Here is a 14,440-nt window from a genome sequence, read left to right on the forward strand (position 1 = left end):
AACTCCAAATCTTCCTAACCGCTCCCTGGATAGAACTAATATATTATGTTATCAAGTCAGTTAATCCAACCTGTATGACAACAATGAAAATTCAGAAAATACAAACTATTCTGCATATAGCTTTAAGGGTGGTACTATGATGAAGAAGATGGCTGAGAGTACAAGGATCACTTGCGAGGAACCGAGCGAGCAGTCTAGTTTCCAAAGAGCAGTGATTAGCCAAAAGCACTATTTCATCTAAATGCAGGAGTTCGAACGGGTCCAGGTTCAGGCTCAAGCTCAATCAGAAGTGCAGGAGAGATGCGAGGGAGAGAGAGCCATCCCCTGAAGAGGAATAGCAGTAGCCGTACATGGAAGCAGCTGATGCAAGACGGAGCGCGGGAGGGACAGAACATCCAAGGCATCAGCCTACAGAGCCAATGCTGGTCCTGCTGGATGCCTGAACGTTGCTGGAGCCTCCAGAAGGGACACAGCTGCCCGAGAACTGCTGATACCTTGCAGAAGGAAGCAAACAGGTACACTGGTTGCCCGGGAGCTGTGAGAGGTCTGGGGGGTATGGGGTTGAGCACAGGAACTGGAAGGAAAGAGTCCGGGACCCTGTAATGATGAGACAGTTGTATACTTGCCAGGAGAGTGAACCAAGTGGATACAACACAACAGTGTGAGTCTGGGACCCGCACCCATATGAGAAGCCAAAGTCTAAACCAAGGAGGGTCTGGGACCCTGTGAGAAGAAAAGAGACAGCCCAAGAGAGATTTCTTGCTTGGCAGGAGAGTGAACCAAGCCGTGTAAAGTTTTGTGAGTCTGGGACTCACACCCATATGAGACGCAGAGAATAAGAAAGTCAAGAGCCCTAGGAGTAATAAACGGAATCCTATGCTTGGTAGAGGAGCATGCCAAGCTGACAGGATATAAGAACTGTGAAGCTAAGAAACAGTTCATCATGAATTATCCAGCAACTTGGGATAAGAAGAGGTCTAAGGGAAAGGAGCACAACCCTAGCATTGGAATCTTGTATTTTGGAACATTATTTTGCATCACTTTTATTACCATCAAAAATGAGAACTGTTCTGTTGATTGAAAACACCAAGGACACTTTTTACTTTCGGAAGAGATCCTCCTTGCACAGTTATTTTAAATTATTAGTGTTCGGAACAGGGGTGGGTTTTTAGGACACAGCAGTGACAGACTTTTTAGTTTTGGACTTCCTGACCATTTCATCACTAGTTTTCTCTTAGCTTTAGGGATAGAGAGGCATTTTTTCAACCCTCTTTTTATTAATAAAGGTCTGTATTCAAAAACATGCCACCATTGTATCTGAGCTTTACTTCTGCACCCTTGCACTGTCCACCCATCCAGCACCAGAAGGATTAGTAGTCCAGGCGGCTACTGTCTCTACTGAGCCTTCATTGAGGTACTGACGTTCTTCTTCGTCTCAGTTTCTCTACATGATTCACATAGGTAGTCCCTACTCTTCCTCGTCACAGTACTTGTTAAGGAATGGAAGTGTCTACCTTACCCATGTACAAGGAAGTGTAGGGGACTACGCGATTCTCTATAGGGTAAGGTGGTGAGGGAGGTTGTGAAAGGGTAGGTGAATACCGCGTTCTCCCTAGGATGTCGTACCTCATCCCACAAGGGGTTTCCCTCCCCACGTGATCCTCCCACAGTGCACCACTCCAGGGGGATTATTGTACTGTGGCCGCACCACCCTGGCCCCATGAGAAGGGTCTCCCCCAATGGGAAAAGGGACGACATCCAGGATTGTTACAATACCGATTGGGTTTGGTATCCAGACATTGTGCAAACAAGCTCTTTCTCCTTTGTAGGTTTTCCAGTGCCAGGTGGATCTTGTGGAAAGCCAGATGTGGACCTATTTGCCTCAAAAGACATAGCCAGTCTGGCAGACACCTTAACTTTTCTGTGAAATCGTAACACCCTATACGCTTTTTCAATGCTTTCACTCCTACCACGAGTCCTCCACACAGACAAATAGCTGTGCAGACTGATCATTATGGTGCCAGTGTGGACAAGGCAGCTCTGGTTCTCTGAGCTTCTAGTCCTCTCATCGGCCCCACCCATTAGGTTTCCGCTGTCATAAAAATTCACAGCCCAGCACTTACAGAATTTGATCAAATCTGCATGCCCCAAGGCTGTGGGGATGTCCTTGGCAAATCATGAGCTCCATCTATCATGATATGATATGATATGGCATTTATAACGCGCCTATACACAAGTGTTTCAAGGTGCGACGAGGCAAGCTAGGGCAAACAGAGGGAGGACAAAAAATAGCGATCTTATTAGGCCTAGCGACACTAAGAGAGTGCAGGGGAGAGGGGATGGGAGAAGTGCCAGGGGGGGAGCAGGTGCCAGACACAGGATCACAAAACAAGTAGTGGAGACAATAGGTGTTAATAAGTGCAGGTGCGGAGACTGTAGGGTTGCAGACACAGACCACAAGTGCAGGGGATGCCAGGAGGCAGTGCGGCAGTGCAACTGGGTGGGCAGTGACCTGAGCCCGAGTTAAGAGGGTAACCAGGTAACCAGTTCAATATCAGAAAAGAGATCAGCAGGGGAGAGAAAGAGAGAAGGCAGAGGTAAAGAGGAAGGTCTGCTTCCGAAACCGGAGATGGTTCTGCTCAAATTTCAGAGAGGCAGGGAGGCTGTTCCAGAGGGAGGCGCCAGCCAAAGAAACAGATCTGCCCCTAACTTGTTGCTTGCTTGGAGAAGCGACTGACCCTCAAGGAGTTGGAGGTGGAGGAGCAAAGAGCTCGTGTTGGAAGATATTTCCGAAGAGAGAGTTGGAGGTATTGCAGTCCCAGGCCCCAGAAGGCCTTGTGAGGGTCTTGAACTTGATCCTTGCTCCCACTGGGCGCCAATGGAGAGATTTCAGGGCTGGAGCAATACGATCCCTGGGCTTGAGGCCAAGGACAAGTCTTGCAGTCCTGTTCTAGATGAGTTGTAGAGGACGGAGAGTAGAGGCAGGCAGATTTAGAAAGAGGCTGTTGCAGTAGTCCAGCCTAGAGAGAACCAGAGCTCTGGAGACAGTGAGCTTCTGAGGGAAGGTGAGGAAAGGAAGAATACTTCTGAGGAGATGCAGCTGGTAGTTCGACTTCTGAGAGACGTCAGAGATGTGAGGAGAGAACGAGAGGGTGGAGTCGAAGATGACTCTGAGGTTCTTAGCCTCACAGGTGGGAGCAGGAAGAGGGCTGAGAGTGGACGGCCAGAGACTGACAAGAAAGGAAGGTGCAGGTGTGCCAATGAGGAGGATCTCTGTCTTACTGGCATTAAGGCAGAGATCATTAGGGGGATTGTAGACAGACAATCCGGGATGAGAGTGGGAGAGGAGGCGGCTGAAGGGAGCCTGAAAGCTGTTATACAAGGCGTCACGAGATTGCTGGTTACCTTTTCTTCCTGCGGAGCGAGGAGGTGCGGCTGCCAGTCTGTCGATGAATCAGTGCAAGATGACAGAGCAACGCGAGGAACCTACCCAACACCCTCCTGACAATAAATGACAGGATTGAGCTGAGCCAGCTCCCAACGCCACGGGTAGCACTTCTCTCATTTACGTGACGTCAGGACAGTGTAAACACTGACAGAGAAGGCCACTGCAGTACCAGGTGATCAAGGGACGAATGTTCGGTGAGTCCTTGGTAGTAGAATTGGCACAGATACCGGCAGGACACAAGACCAGTAGTAGGAATTGAGAAGGCAGACCCTCCAAGAATAAAGGAAAAGAATTGGATAAGGACTAACTACCCCAGGAACAGACCCCTTCCTAGCCCAAGAATTGGGCTGGACAGAGGAACCCCAGGCAGGGACCAGCCTAACACCAAGGACCAAGGACCAGACAGGAACCCAGGAGGACAAGGTGACCAGAGCAGGACTGGAGCCCAAGAGGACTGGCAAGGCAGGAAGAACACAGGACAAGGCACAAGGAAGATGCCGGATTAGGGCCGGAGACGCAGGCAAGCAGGACTCCAGGAGCGCATACATGTAGCAAACCGCGTTGAGACGCGTTGTTTCCGGGTCTGCGGGGCTCTTTATAGCCTGGACCAGAGCGAGGCCTGGAACGCACGTCTCCGTCACTGCGCATGCACGAAACATCGGATACTGACATTCCGCGCATGCGCAGGACATTCAAGATGGCCGCGCCCAGGGTGCCAGCCCGGACCGTGGGACATCGTAAAGGAAGACGCCAACGCGGATACAATCTCCAAGAAGGAGACCGCCGAAGCCAAAGACCCCGACCCCCAGCACAGGTGAGTGGCGCGCGCGGAGTGACAAAAGCGAGCTGAGTGTCATCCGCATAGCACTGAAAGTTGGAGCAGAGAGCAGCAATGCAGTGGGCAAGAGGTGCCATGTATTGGTTGAACAGCCAGGGAGAGAGATTAGACCCATGGGGAACACCACAGGTAGAGAGTGAGGTAGAGGGGAGGAGGGAACCAAGTTGGACCTGGGAGGGTCAGTCAGAGAGGAAAGAGGTCAGCCGGGCCAGGGCCTAATCGCTATGTTCAGGTTATAACAGGGCCTGTTGAACACAATAGCATATTTGACCGTGCCAACAGCAGAAAAGAGATTGAGTAAGATGAGGACAGAAGGGTGATTGGCATCGAGGTTAGAGAGCAGGTCTTCCCAGATGTTCAGGAGAGCAGTTTCCGTGCTTCTGGCAGCTCTGAAGCCAGACTGATGGTCGTGGAGACAACCAACATATTCAGTGTGAAGATTAAGCTGGGAGATCATCTCCTTTACAACAGAAAATGGAAGCAGTTAACCATTTGACTCTCCAGTCGCGGGGTGGATGACCTTAATTTCCAGCTGCAATGTCGCCTGCCACATATGCTCTCTGTGGCTATCACTAGCCTTGCTCACTCTTCATCGAAGTTCACTTGGCTGCTATTTCTCGCTTCATGTGCAGATAGGTAGCGCCTTCATTACAGTATTCTTTTTTACTTTTCTCCCTGTGCACAAATCTGCTCTTTTTTAGGTAATGAAAATGGTCCTCTGCAGGTTGATTGAGGCCCCATTCGAGCCAATGCCATAACGCCAGTATCACGTTTGTCCCATGGAAGATTCTGTTTCTGATGGCCATCATCTCCTTCAAGAGAATGAGTGAGATTCTGGTGCTCTCTTCACAACTCCAATACCTAATTTTCCACAAAAACAAGGTTCTCTCTGACCAATTCTCCATTCATGCTCAGCGTGCCATTCTCTTTTCACCTCAATGAACCCTTCAGCCTGTCACTTTTTCTTCAGCTCTTCTGCTACACCTGCTGAATGCTCTCTCCACTGCCTCGATTATGTACAGCGAACCAAGCCCTTCTGGAACTTGTTGCAGCTGTTCATTGCATGTAGGTGTGCTGCTACACTAAAGGGCCTTTCTGAAGCTTCCATTTTCAGATGGCTTCTGCTTGTATCCCTTTCTTCCATCAACTTGCTAACGGGCCACTCCTAGGTCGGTCGCAGGCGCACTCCACAAGGGCAGTCTCGTCTGTCAACACTCTTCTTGCAGGAGTGCCACTGTCGAACATCTGCAGGGCGGTCACCTGGAGGTCTACTCACACCTTCATCAATTTCTACTGCCTCCAAAGAAAAAAACAAATTCTGTGGAGGAGTCCAGGGTTACACGAGTGGTCCTTCATAAACTGTTTGCCTAACTGATAGCCATGCATCTTGCACTGGTTGATATTTTTTTCTAACAGCATGCAAATCTATGAAAGATCCAATGCTAAAGAAGAAATAAGTTACTTATGTGCAACTCCGGTTCTCCAGCATTGGTATATTTGATAGGTTTGCCTGCAACCCTTGCGCCTGCCATTTGGCTCATTTTTGTACTTTTACATGCACTATACGAGACTGAAGATGGCCTCCACGGATGGAGCTAAGGGAGGCCCTGCCTATTGTCTGAAGGGAGAATGACCCAAAACAACACAAGAGCACACTAAAGAGAATTAAGTTTCTTTGGTTTTCAATGAAACTGCTCAATGTTACCGGGGATTCCCAGCCTGATGACGGGGGAATATCCTAACAGCATGTGAATCGATGAAATATACCAATGCTGGAGAACTGGAGTTACAGGTAATACCTTATTCCATGTAGCGAGCAACGCCCATACACTTCTATCTAAGGGTTTTTGCAATCAATATTTTATAGATAATGTTGCAATTGGTTAATTAGAATGGTAAAGCATGCAAACAAAGACTTTCCTCCCACAGATAATACAAAAATGCAATGATGAAAGCAGATTTTCATGGAATGTTTTTTATTTTGTTTTTTTTCTTTCAAAAACACTTTATTAATTTTCACAAAACATAAATAACATTAGTAAAAGCAACAGTGTTCCACATTCAATAGAGAGTAAATAAACAGTATAACAAAAGCATTGTAAACAGTTCAGACCATAAAAGATCAATCCTAGCGAAACACAATCAACAAATAGCAGTAATTCAGAAAAGACAACACAAACACAAAAACAACATGAAGGACACCACAAATGGGATGAAAAGCAAGAGAAAAGAAAAAAAAAAGGGGGGGAAAGGAGCCCCACCAACTGTACCAACCCAATCAGCACGTCAATCATAAAGAGCCATAAACAGACCCCATAACTTCATATAATCCTCATCCCTATCATTATTACATAATGAAACCTTATCATATTGTGCCAAAATATGCAATTCCGTCGGCCAATCATCAACATTAGGTTTCTTCCTCGTTTTCCAAACCCTGAGTATTAGCTTAATCGCCACCATTATGGCCCTGTCAATCCAGCAAGAATGCCTCCGAGCTCCACCACCTCTGTCTCTACGGGAAAGTAAAATAATATTTACCGCCGACCTCCGCAAAACCACACCAAAGATCAAATCAATCCTATCAATTACTGCCGTCCAAAACTCTTGCACTCTCCGGCAATCCCATAGTAAATGCAATAATGTGCCTCTATCAACATTGCAACACCAACACAAATCGTCAGGCCTTTGCCCCAATTTAAACATCTTAACCGGTGTCCAATATAACTTCCCAATAACTTTCTGTCGAAATTTCTGTAATGTTTTTAACATTTGCTTTTTCCTTAGGTGGTGGAAGTTGCATTGCTGACTGCGGAGAACGTCTACAAGATTCCCAACCTTAGGGTTCAAGGCTGGGCTTGCAAGACACATCTACCATCAAACATTGCATTCCGAGGATTCGGTTACCCGCAAGCGGCGTTGGTCGCGGAGACATGGATAGATGCGGTCGCTACTAAATCCGGCTTGTCCCCGCAGAAGGTGAGCCCTGCGTGTCTAACCAAGACCTTGAATTGCGTGTTAGGATGGCATCTTGAAAAATGAAGGCCAGTCGCTGTACATTTGCATTTTTTGCTAGAAAAAGTTTTGATTGCAAGTAACTTCTGTCCCCAAGTCAAATGGTTAATAAATGGCTGAAGATTCCCGCGTTTCCATCCCGGACACATAAAATACACTACGACAGTGTAAACCAGTGTGTTGCATGGTTGTTCCTAATTTTGTGTCAGCATTATCAACTCAGATGCACCATTTGAAACTACAGATACATTACCTTAAAAAAAAATAACTTTCAAATGTTTCATGTTAAGCTCATTTGGAAGATTCATTTTTAGGTGCTGTCAATAAAAAAGTTTCCTTTTCTTCATGCTGGCCTTTTTTCGTTGATGGAAATATGCATAATGAAATCTATGTTTTTAAGTCTACCTTATATTTAATAATGTTCTGCTGACAAGGCATTTCAAATCTATGGGCTCGACTTGCAGAGAACATCCAGCAAAAATAGTGTGGCCCTACTCCTATGCTCAAAACGCACACCTTGGCCATTGACATACACGTCCATGCCCTTTGAGAGAATATGAACAATGCATTTGCATGTGCAGCAGTGAGACTGGCATTGTGTACACGCATGTACAGGTGCAGCTTGTGTATGGTGCATAATCACGGGAGGATAGCTCAGCGGCAACGTGCTCGTCTTGGAAGCAAGACGACACGAAGCAACACAGGTTCATTCGATCCCCGGATCTGCGCTTAGAAACCTTTGTGTATTTAAGCGCGTTATAAATACGCAACCAAAACAAAAAAAAACAATTACACAACTAAAAAACAAACAATTCCTGTAACAGCACCTCGATGCCCGCGGGCTGTGTGAGCGCTTTAAAAATGCGAAATAAATAGTGGGTTTGCACAAAAATGCTCTAAGGAAAGATCCTACAAATGTCAATTATCTGGCCATTCAATGGTACAACAAATATTGTTGTGACCTAAAATATATCCTTGGGTCCAATCTGGAAAAGGGCTAATTGAAACCAAGTGATAGGGCCTCATTCCGAGTATGGCGGTAAGGGATAGCGGCCACCGGTAACGAGACCGGTGGCGGTGATCCCTTACCGCCATACTCCGAGTTCCCTTTGCGCCCTCGCCCTTAACGCCTGCTTTGAGCAGGTGTTAAAGTCGAGGGCGCAAAGGGGCCTCCAAGCCAATAACGGTGACCGTAATGAACGGTCACCGTTATTTGCATCTTCCCCATTCCCATTGAGCCCTATGGGGGCTCATTTGGGAATGGGGAAGAGCCTTGGTGAATGGGGAATTACCGCCCCGCCAACCTTGGAATGGGGTGGTAATTCCGCCATCCACCAAGGCGCTGCCGGTCCGGGTACGGCGTCAACCAAGGCGTTAATAGCGCCATTGGTTAGCGCCGTACTCGGAATGAGGCCCATAGTCTGATTTTGCAACTTGGGGATGATCCCCAGTGAATAGAATGGCCCAGCTGGGACTCGGTTGCCAAGGTGTTCTCCCTGGGATCTGCATTTTGTGGCTGCGAAATGGCGGTCCTCAGCAGACTCATGCTGCGCTCCTTTGGAAGGAGCTCCACAAATCTGCCCATCGCCTCTGCAGCACCCCACACCGATTCCCCGAAAGAACCACCTGCCAGGCTCCTTCTTGCCCTAGAAATTGGTATTTAAGGAGGACTGTGCTCGGAATGAGGCAGCGATGATTTTTTTCCCACTTCCGCAGCACATTCATGATATATTCAATGTCCGCGGAATCATCGTACATTTCCGGCATCTGGAGCCATATGCAGTGTCCCTGTGGCGTTGTGGGAACACTGCATCCAGATGCACACACCCAGTTTGGGTCTATTTGACCTACAACATTTGACCTAATCACATTTGATCGAATTTATTTGACCTTGTTTTCAGTCTAAAATGCGGCAGGAGACCCCCTGCAACCACCCCTCCTCTCTTCCCCTCAACCTAATCTATACCCTTACCCACCCCATATATATATTTAATTAAATTTGACAGAAAAAAAGGTAAAAAAATGTCGATCAAATGTTTTATGTCAAATGTTTTAGGTCAATTATGCTAATACCTGTGGAAAGCCAATTTAATCGACTACTGCTATCAATCATCAAAACTTCCTATGGCTTTTGCTCCTTTATCGGCATTGCCCTAATTTTAATTGCCTCGCTCCTCGGGCACTGCCATTTCACCGCTCCACGCCTTTGACCGTCCACCTTTCTGCCCAGGCTTGCTGCAGTGCCCATCCAGTGCACCAGGATCTTTTTCTAGTCATTTGTGAATCGGATACTTTTTTCACAAGGTGAACATGTTCTGCGGTGTGACGATGTGGTCACATTTTAATTCTGTGGATCATGCCAGCCCTTTTGTTCAATCTCACAAACTTGTCTAGAAAACGGCGTTCACATTTCAACATGTTGAAAAGAAGGGAAGTTAAGCAACCCCCAAAAAACACAAAGATTTTGTTGGCTGAAGGAAAAGATACAATTAAAAGTATGAAATGTGGTTTGAGTTATTGTTCATTTTTCCTCTGCAATTAAAGCAAAAATTGACAAAAGCGAGCTCGGCTAAGTAGCCATTTCATATACTCGTGGGTGGGTTACAGTTTGCTTTTTAACATATTAATAAGTGATCTGAATCGAATCTCAGGGGCCTGCATCCTACGTTTTTGGTCATCATCGTTAGAAAATGTCTGACATATTGCCTGATATTAGCTTGCTCAATCAAGACACATGCCAATTAAACATTCAGGAGAAAAACTCTCAAGCTTATATAGACAACAATGTTGATGTTTTAATTTTGCTGAACTTTTTCTAATTAAATGCTCCCCATTTGAATGCATGTCACTGGATGATAATAATTCTCCCTCTTTCTCTTACCAAATGTCCCTTTTGTTTGTTGCTGTGTTGGCAGGCATGAGTAGGTGAGATTGCTTATAGAAAAAGTGAATCTTACCCCAACCCCCACAGTTTGTATTAAGACCCCCTTGCCCTCTGTGGGACAAGGGAGTTAAAATGTAGGAAATGCCCACAAAGGAGCAAATTCCATAAAAGGTTTTGATATCTCATATAAACAGTACATGTGTATGTATTACATGGCATCTGTTGTGTTTTTGGTCTTCATCCCCTTCAGATCCGCGAGAGCAACTTCTACAGAGGGATCGATCGGACTCACTACAGCCAAGAGATCGATGCCCGAAATCTGGTGAAATGTTGGAATGACTGTCTGCAGAAATCCGACTACTACGACCGGCGAGAAGCCGCTGATGAGTTCAACAAACACAGCTACTGGAAGAAGAGAGGCCTTGCTCTTATCCCCATGAAGTTCCCCATTGGATCTCTGCAGAAGTGTTTTGGCCAGGTGGGTAGAAGCGGGCCCCGAAGATGGACAGAGTCTTGGTAGCAGGGGAGGACTGGCTAATAGAGACAGATGGATCTGACTTTGGAAGTCAGTCACATGCCAATCTTACCTATGTTATTGGTGCCATTGCATATATTCATGAAAGGTGGAGACAGATAAAGACCTCTGGCGCTCTTCAGTATGCCCAGTTATCTTCCGGTGTAATACAAAAACCTCTATGAGAATAGGGTTAAAAGTAAAAACATGTGGACTCTGTTTCCCTTACAGCGAATATCTGATGCAATCCTAATTCATGATAAGATGATATTTTTAAAAACTAAGGCATTTAAAAATACCACATTTATTTACCACTACAGGATAATGAGAACCTTTGTCTGCAACCCTGTCTTTTCTCTGACTGCTGTTTCTCCCCTTTGACTCAAGTGTTTGCAAGGCATAAAATGAGCAATGTTGCCTAGCAATTTGCTATGCAATTCTGTAGGTTTGCTAATTAAATTGACTGCACGCTATTTGAATTACTTTGTTCAATGAAATCAAAGCTCACCCTGCATTCCTCTCTTGCGGCCAGGGTTCTCTTCACCCTCTTTTCTCTGTTAACTGCAAGTTCAAAGAGGTTAATGGAGAGAGAGTGCAGCAGTAATCATATGTCCACTCTTAAAATGCCAAAGACTTGTGTGAGAATGCTAGCCAAGAAATGCTCTGTCATTTTCAAATAACTGCAAACCAGACGTAATCAGTATGATATTTGTATTAAGCTAACTATATTCTATCTGGCAAAGCCCAGTATGGGCTAACTTCATTTATTTCAGTGTATCTAAATCTCAGTGTTAACTATATTTCAGTTTATTGGGGAATCACATTGATGAGGGAACACTTTTGAAAATGTGCATGATCACATGGCTAAATGCTTTTGATGGAAAACCCAGTTGTGTGACATGCTGGTTGTATTCATCTGTGCAACCCATGAGCTAGTCCCAAACTCCTTGACATTCTAAGTCATCACCCTGCTGCTTCCAACCAGCTACACAGAAAGTGAGATTTGCGCATATTACAATAGTCCAGCTAGTTTGCCCAGTTCTCTGCCTGCTTCGTCATCCACTCTGCTTAGACTTCCTTTCTTTCCTTTTATATATTAAATACACAAAGCTAACTAGATGTTTACAAAAAGTTGTGATCATTAGTTCCATCCAGTCTGCACAGCTACAGACCTACTGCAATACCATACACTTTAGTTAGCCTCCAGAGCTTGCAGGCTCTACAATTATGATTGCATTATATATTAGCACCTGTGGGAGAGAGCTGCCCAATCCAGAGGCCCGGAACGCAAGAGGAATCTGCAGCCGCCTTTATTTTATGCCGGCCCATTGCACCTGTGCCCAGCCTTCACCCTTTTGTTAAAGGCCCTGCCCCAAGCTGAGTCTCCACTGGAGTGCCACACCTTAGCCCCCCTGCCCACTAATGACATATGTGCAATTTCTTTTTAAGGGAAGCAGCAGTTGTGCAAAGCCTGGTTCCCTTAAAGACAAACATAAAAGTTATCAGCCCCCCAGATGTCGGCTCGGAGTGTTAACAGTGATGAATACCACTTTGATGAGCAAGCAGGGCTGGAATGCTGCACTTGCCCCTGCCCTCTCCTCGCCTCCCCAAAAGTGGTATTTAACACTATATTGAAAACAGTTAATACCAATAGTAGGCAACGGCCATCCTGTCCCTCTGAAGTTGACAATTACCCGACCTGCTGCAGCACCATACCACATTTGGTATCCATAGATATTTTCTATTTTAAAACACTGAATGGGAGATTTGTTCGAATTTTGTACAGCCGAAAATTTCTGGCGGTGTCATTATAATGAACAAGGGGCGCGGGGGTTGTGGGGGTGTCGCCTGCACCCTTTTTTTCATTATAATGGCATCAGGGGTGCAAGGGTGTCCCCCACTCCCGAGAGGCTAAAGTTTAAAAAAGAAAATAACTTCTGAAGACATTAGACATATAAGTACAACATTGCTAATCAAATAAGTTCATTTGCTAATCAAAACACTTTAAATTAGCAAACTGCTTATCAATTTTTTGAAAACGAATGTATGCATTGTGTTTGTCAAAACATTTACTAATCTAGCAAAAATTGCTTATCCAACATTGAAAGTGCACTGACTGGTGAGAAAAAATGAAAAATTGTGAAGTTGTTGAGATATCTATTAGAGTTCAGAAATGTAAAATCTAATGTTACTGGTGTGCATTGAAATAATTGAATTGTGTTGAAAAAGAAGAATGTACCAAACACGACTTATAATTGTGCTTCATGATGCAAAAATGCTTTAATAGAATGGCCTTATGCATTGACCAAGCGTGTTTCAGCTGGATGTGAAACTTGTTTGGAAATATATAATATTCTGCTTTCATTTGGAATCCATTATGTTTTTTTCATATAGCACAAGAAGGCCATTCCTAGGCAGATGCTTTCAAAGACATCCAAGCCCTATATCAATCAGCTACCTGAGGGATTTGGGATCTCCTCCTAATAGTACGAGGCCGCATTAATGCAGAGGAATAGCCCTTCTACTGATCAGCCCTCTGTTTAGATGATCTGGGATGTTTGCTGGAAATAAGCCATTTGGAGACTTTGGGCCTCATTACTGCAAGGTTGGCAGTGCAGGAAATAAGTGGTGGTATTTCCTTTATTTTTCAGTAACTTTTGCTAGATTTACCGCGAGCAGCATTACCGCATTGCAAATCCAAAGATTTTTTGAGGAAAAGTGGAGTATTTAACTCCAGCGGTATATCCTTCACTTTACTTTTCACAGCACGGTAGTTTGACTGCCGTAAATCCATCATAAATCTCTATAGAGTCCTATGGACTTCAAAAATGGGGAATTACCACCACTTGTAATCTTGTGGTGACTCCACGGGACCAATTGGCAGTAATGGTAATTGAGTTTGGCAGTTACACAGAAGATTTACTACTGGAATACCGCCAAACTCGTAATGAGGCCCTTTTTGCTATGTAAGACCTGAATTTCATTTATGCTGGTGGGAGATATGCAATGCTCTTGCCTGGTTTATACCAAATATGGCGCGTGGAACGCAGAAAATCCTGAAAGAGTTGATCATGACAGACTGAGGACATGCGGCTGTCTAATAATTTTAGCGTTAATGTTGCTGTTGCTGCAGGGATATGCCCATGTCCGGGAAGCTTACTGAGATAGTTCAGATTCATAAAAAGGGTCTCAAGATTGGCTAATATTCTTAATGAATGTGTCAGTGGAGATATTTGGCAAGTTTTTGGTGAACGTAATATAATGCTTGGTAGAGAAGTATACCATCACCTAGCCAGCACATCTCTCTATCCGACTCCATGCAAATAATCTAATATAAAAAAAGAATGAGAAATTACCTAATTAATTTGACCAAAAATAGTACGTATTTTGGTATATGTATGGTTAATAATGGGTGGGGTGGAGTAAGGGTATAAGTTAGGGTAGGGAGCCAGTGGGACTCCCCCTGCATTATTTTTTTATAAAAAGCTAAAAGTAATGTTCATCTTTCGTTAAAGAAATTGGGTCATTTCTCAATTCATATTTTTTCTTGAAAATTTCACGGATACCCCTATCAATCATTGCTTCAGAGTGCATCCAATAAAATGAAATATGTTACCCCTGAAGAAGATGGCATTCTTTAAGGATTTTCCAAGTAAAGCCACCATTTAGCTTGCCCGATAAGACCCTCTACCAGGAATCACTTTTAAATATGACGTATGACCCAACTGTGGGCCCGATTCT

General features: G+C 44.9%; 1 protein-coding gene across 1 annotated transcript in view; it reads left to right on the forward strand.

Moving 5' to 3' along the window:
- AOX1 (aldehyde oxidase 1) overlaps window positions 1–14,440 on the forward strand; it is a 738,465-nt gene that overhangs the window by 436,153 nt on the left and 287,872 nt on the right. The window contains exons 25-26 of the mRNA XM_069615435.1: window positions 7,074–7,265; window positions 10,436–10,663. Coding sequence (XP_069471536.1) covers window positions 7,074–7,265; window positions 10,436–10,663 — 420 coding nt within the window. The remainder of the gene's footprint in view (window positions 1–7,073; window positions 7,266–10,435; window positions 10,664–14,440) is intronic.

Source organism: Ambystoma mexicanum, chromosome 9, assembly GCF_040938575.1.
Source record: "Ambystoma mexicanum isolate Mex_15411 chromosome 9, UKY_AmexF1_1, whole genome shotgun sequence".
NCBI classification, from domain to species: Eukaryota; Metazoa; Chordata; class Amphibia; order Caudata; family Ambystomatidae; genus Ambystoma; species Ambystoma mexicanum.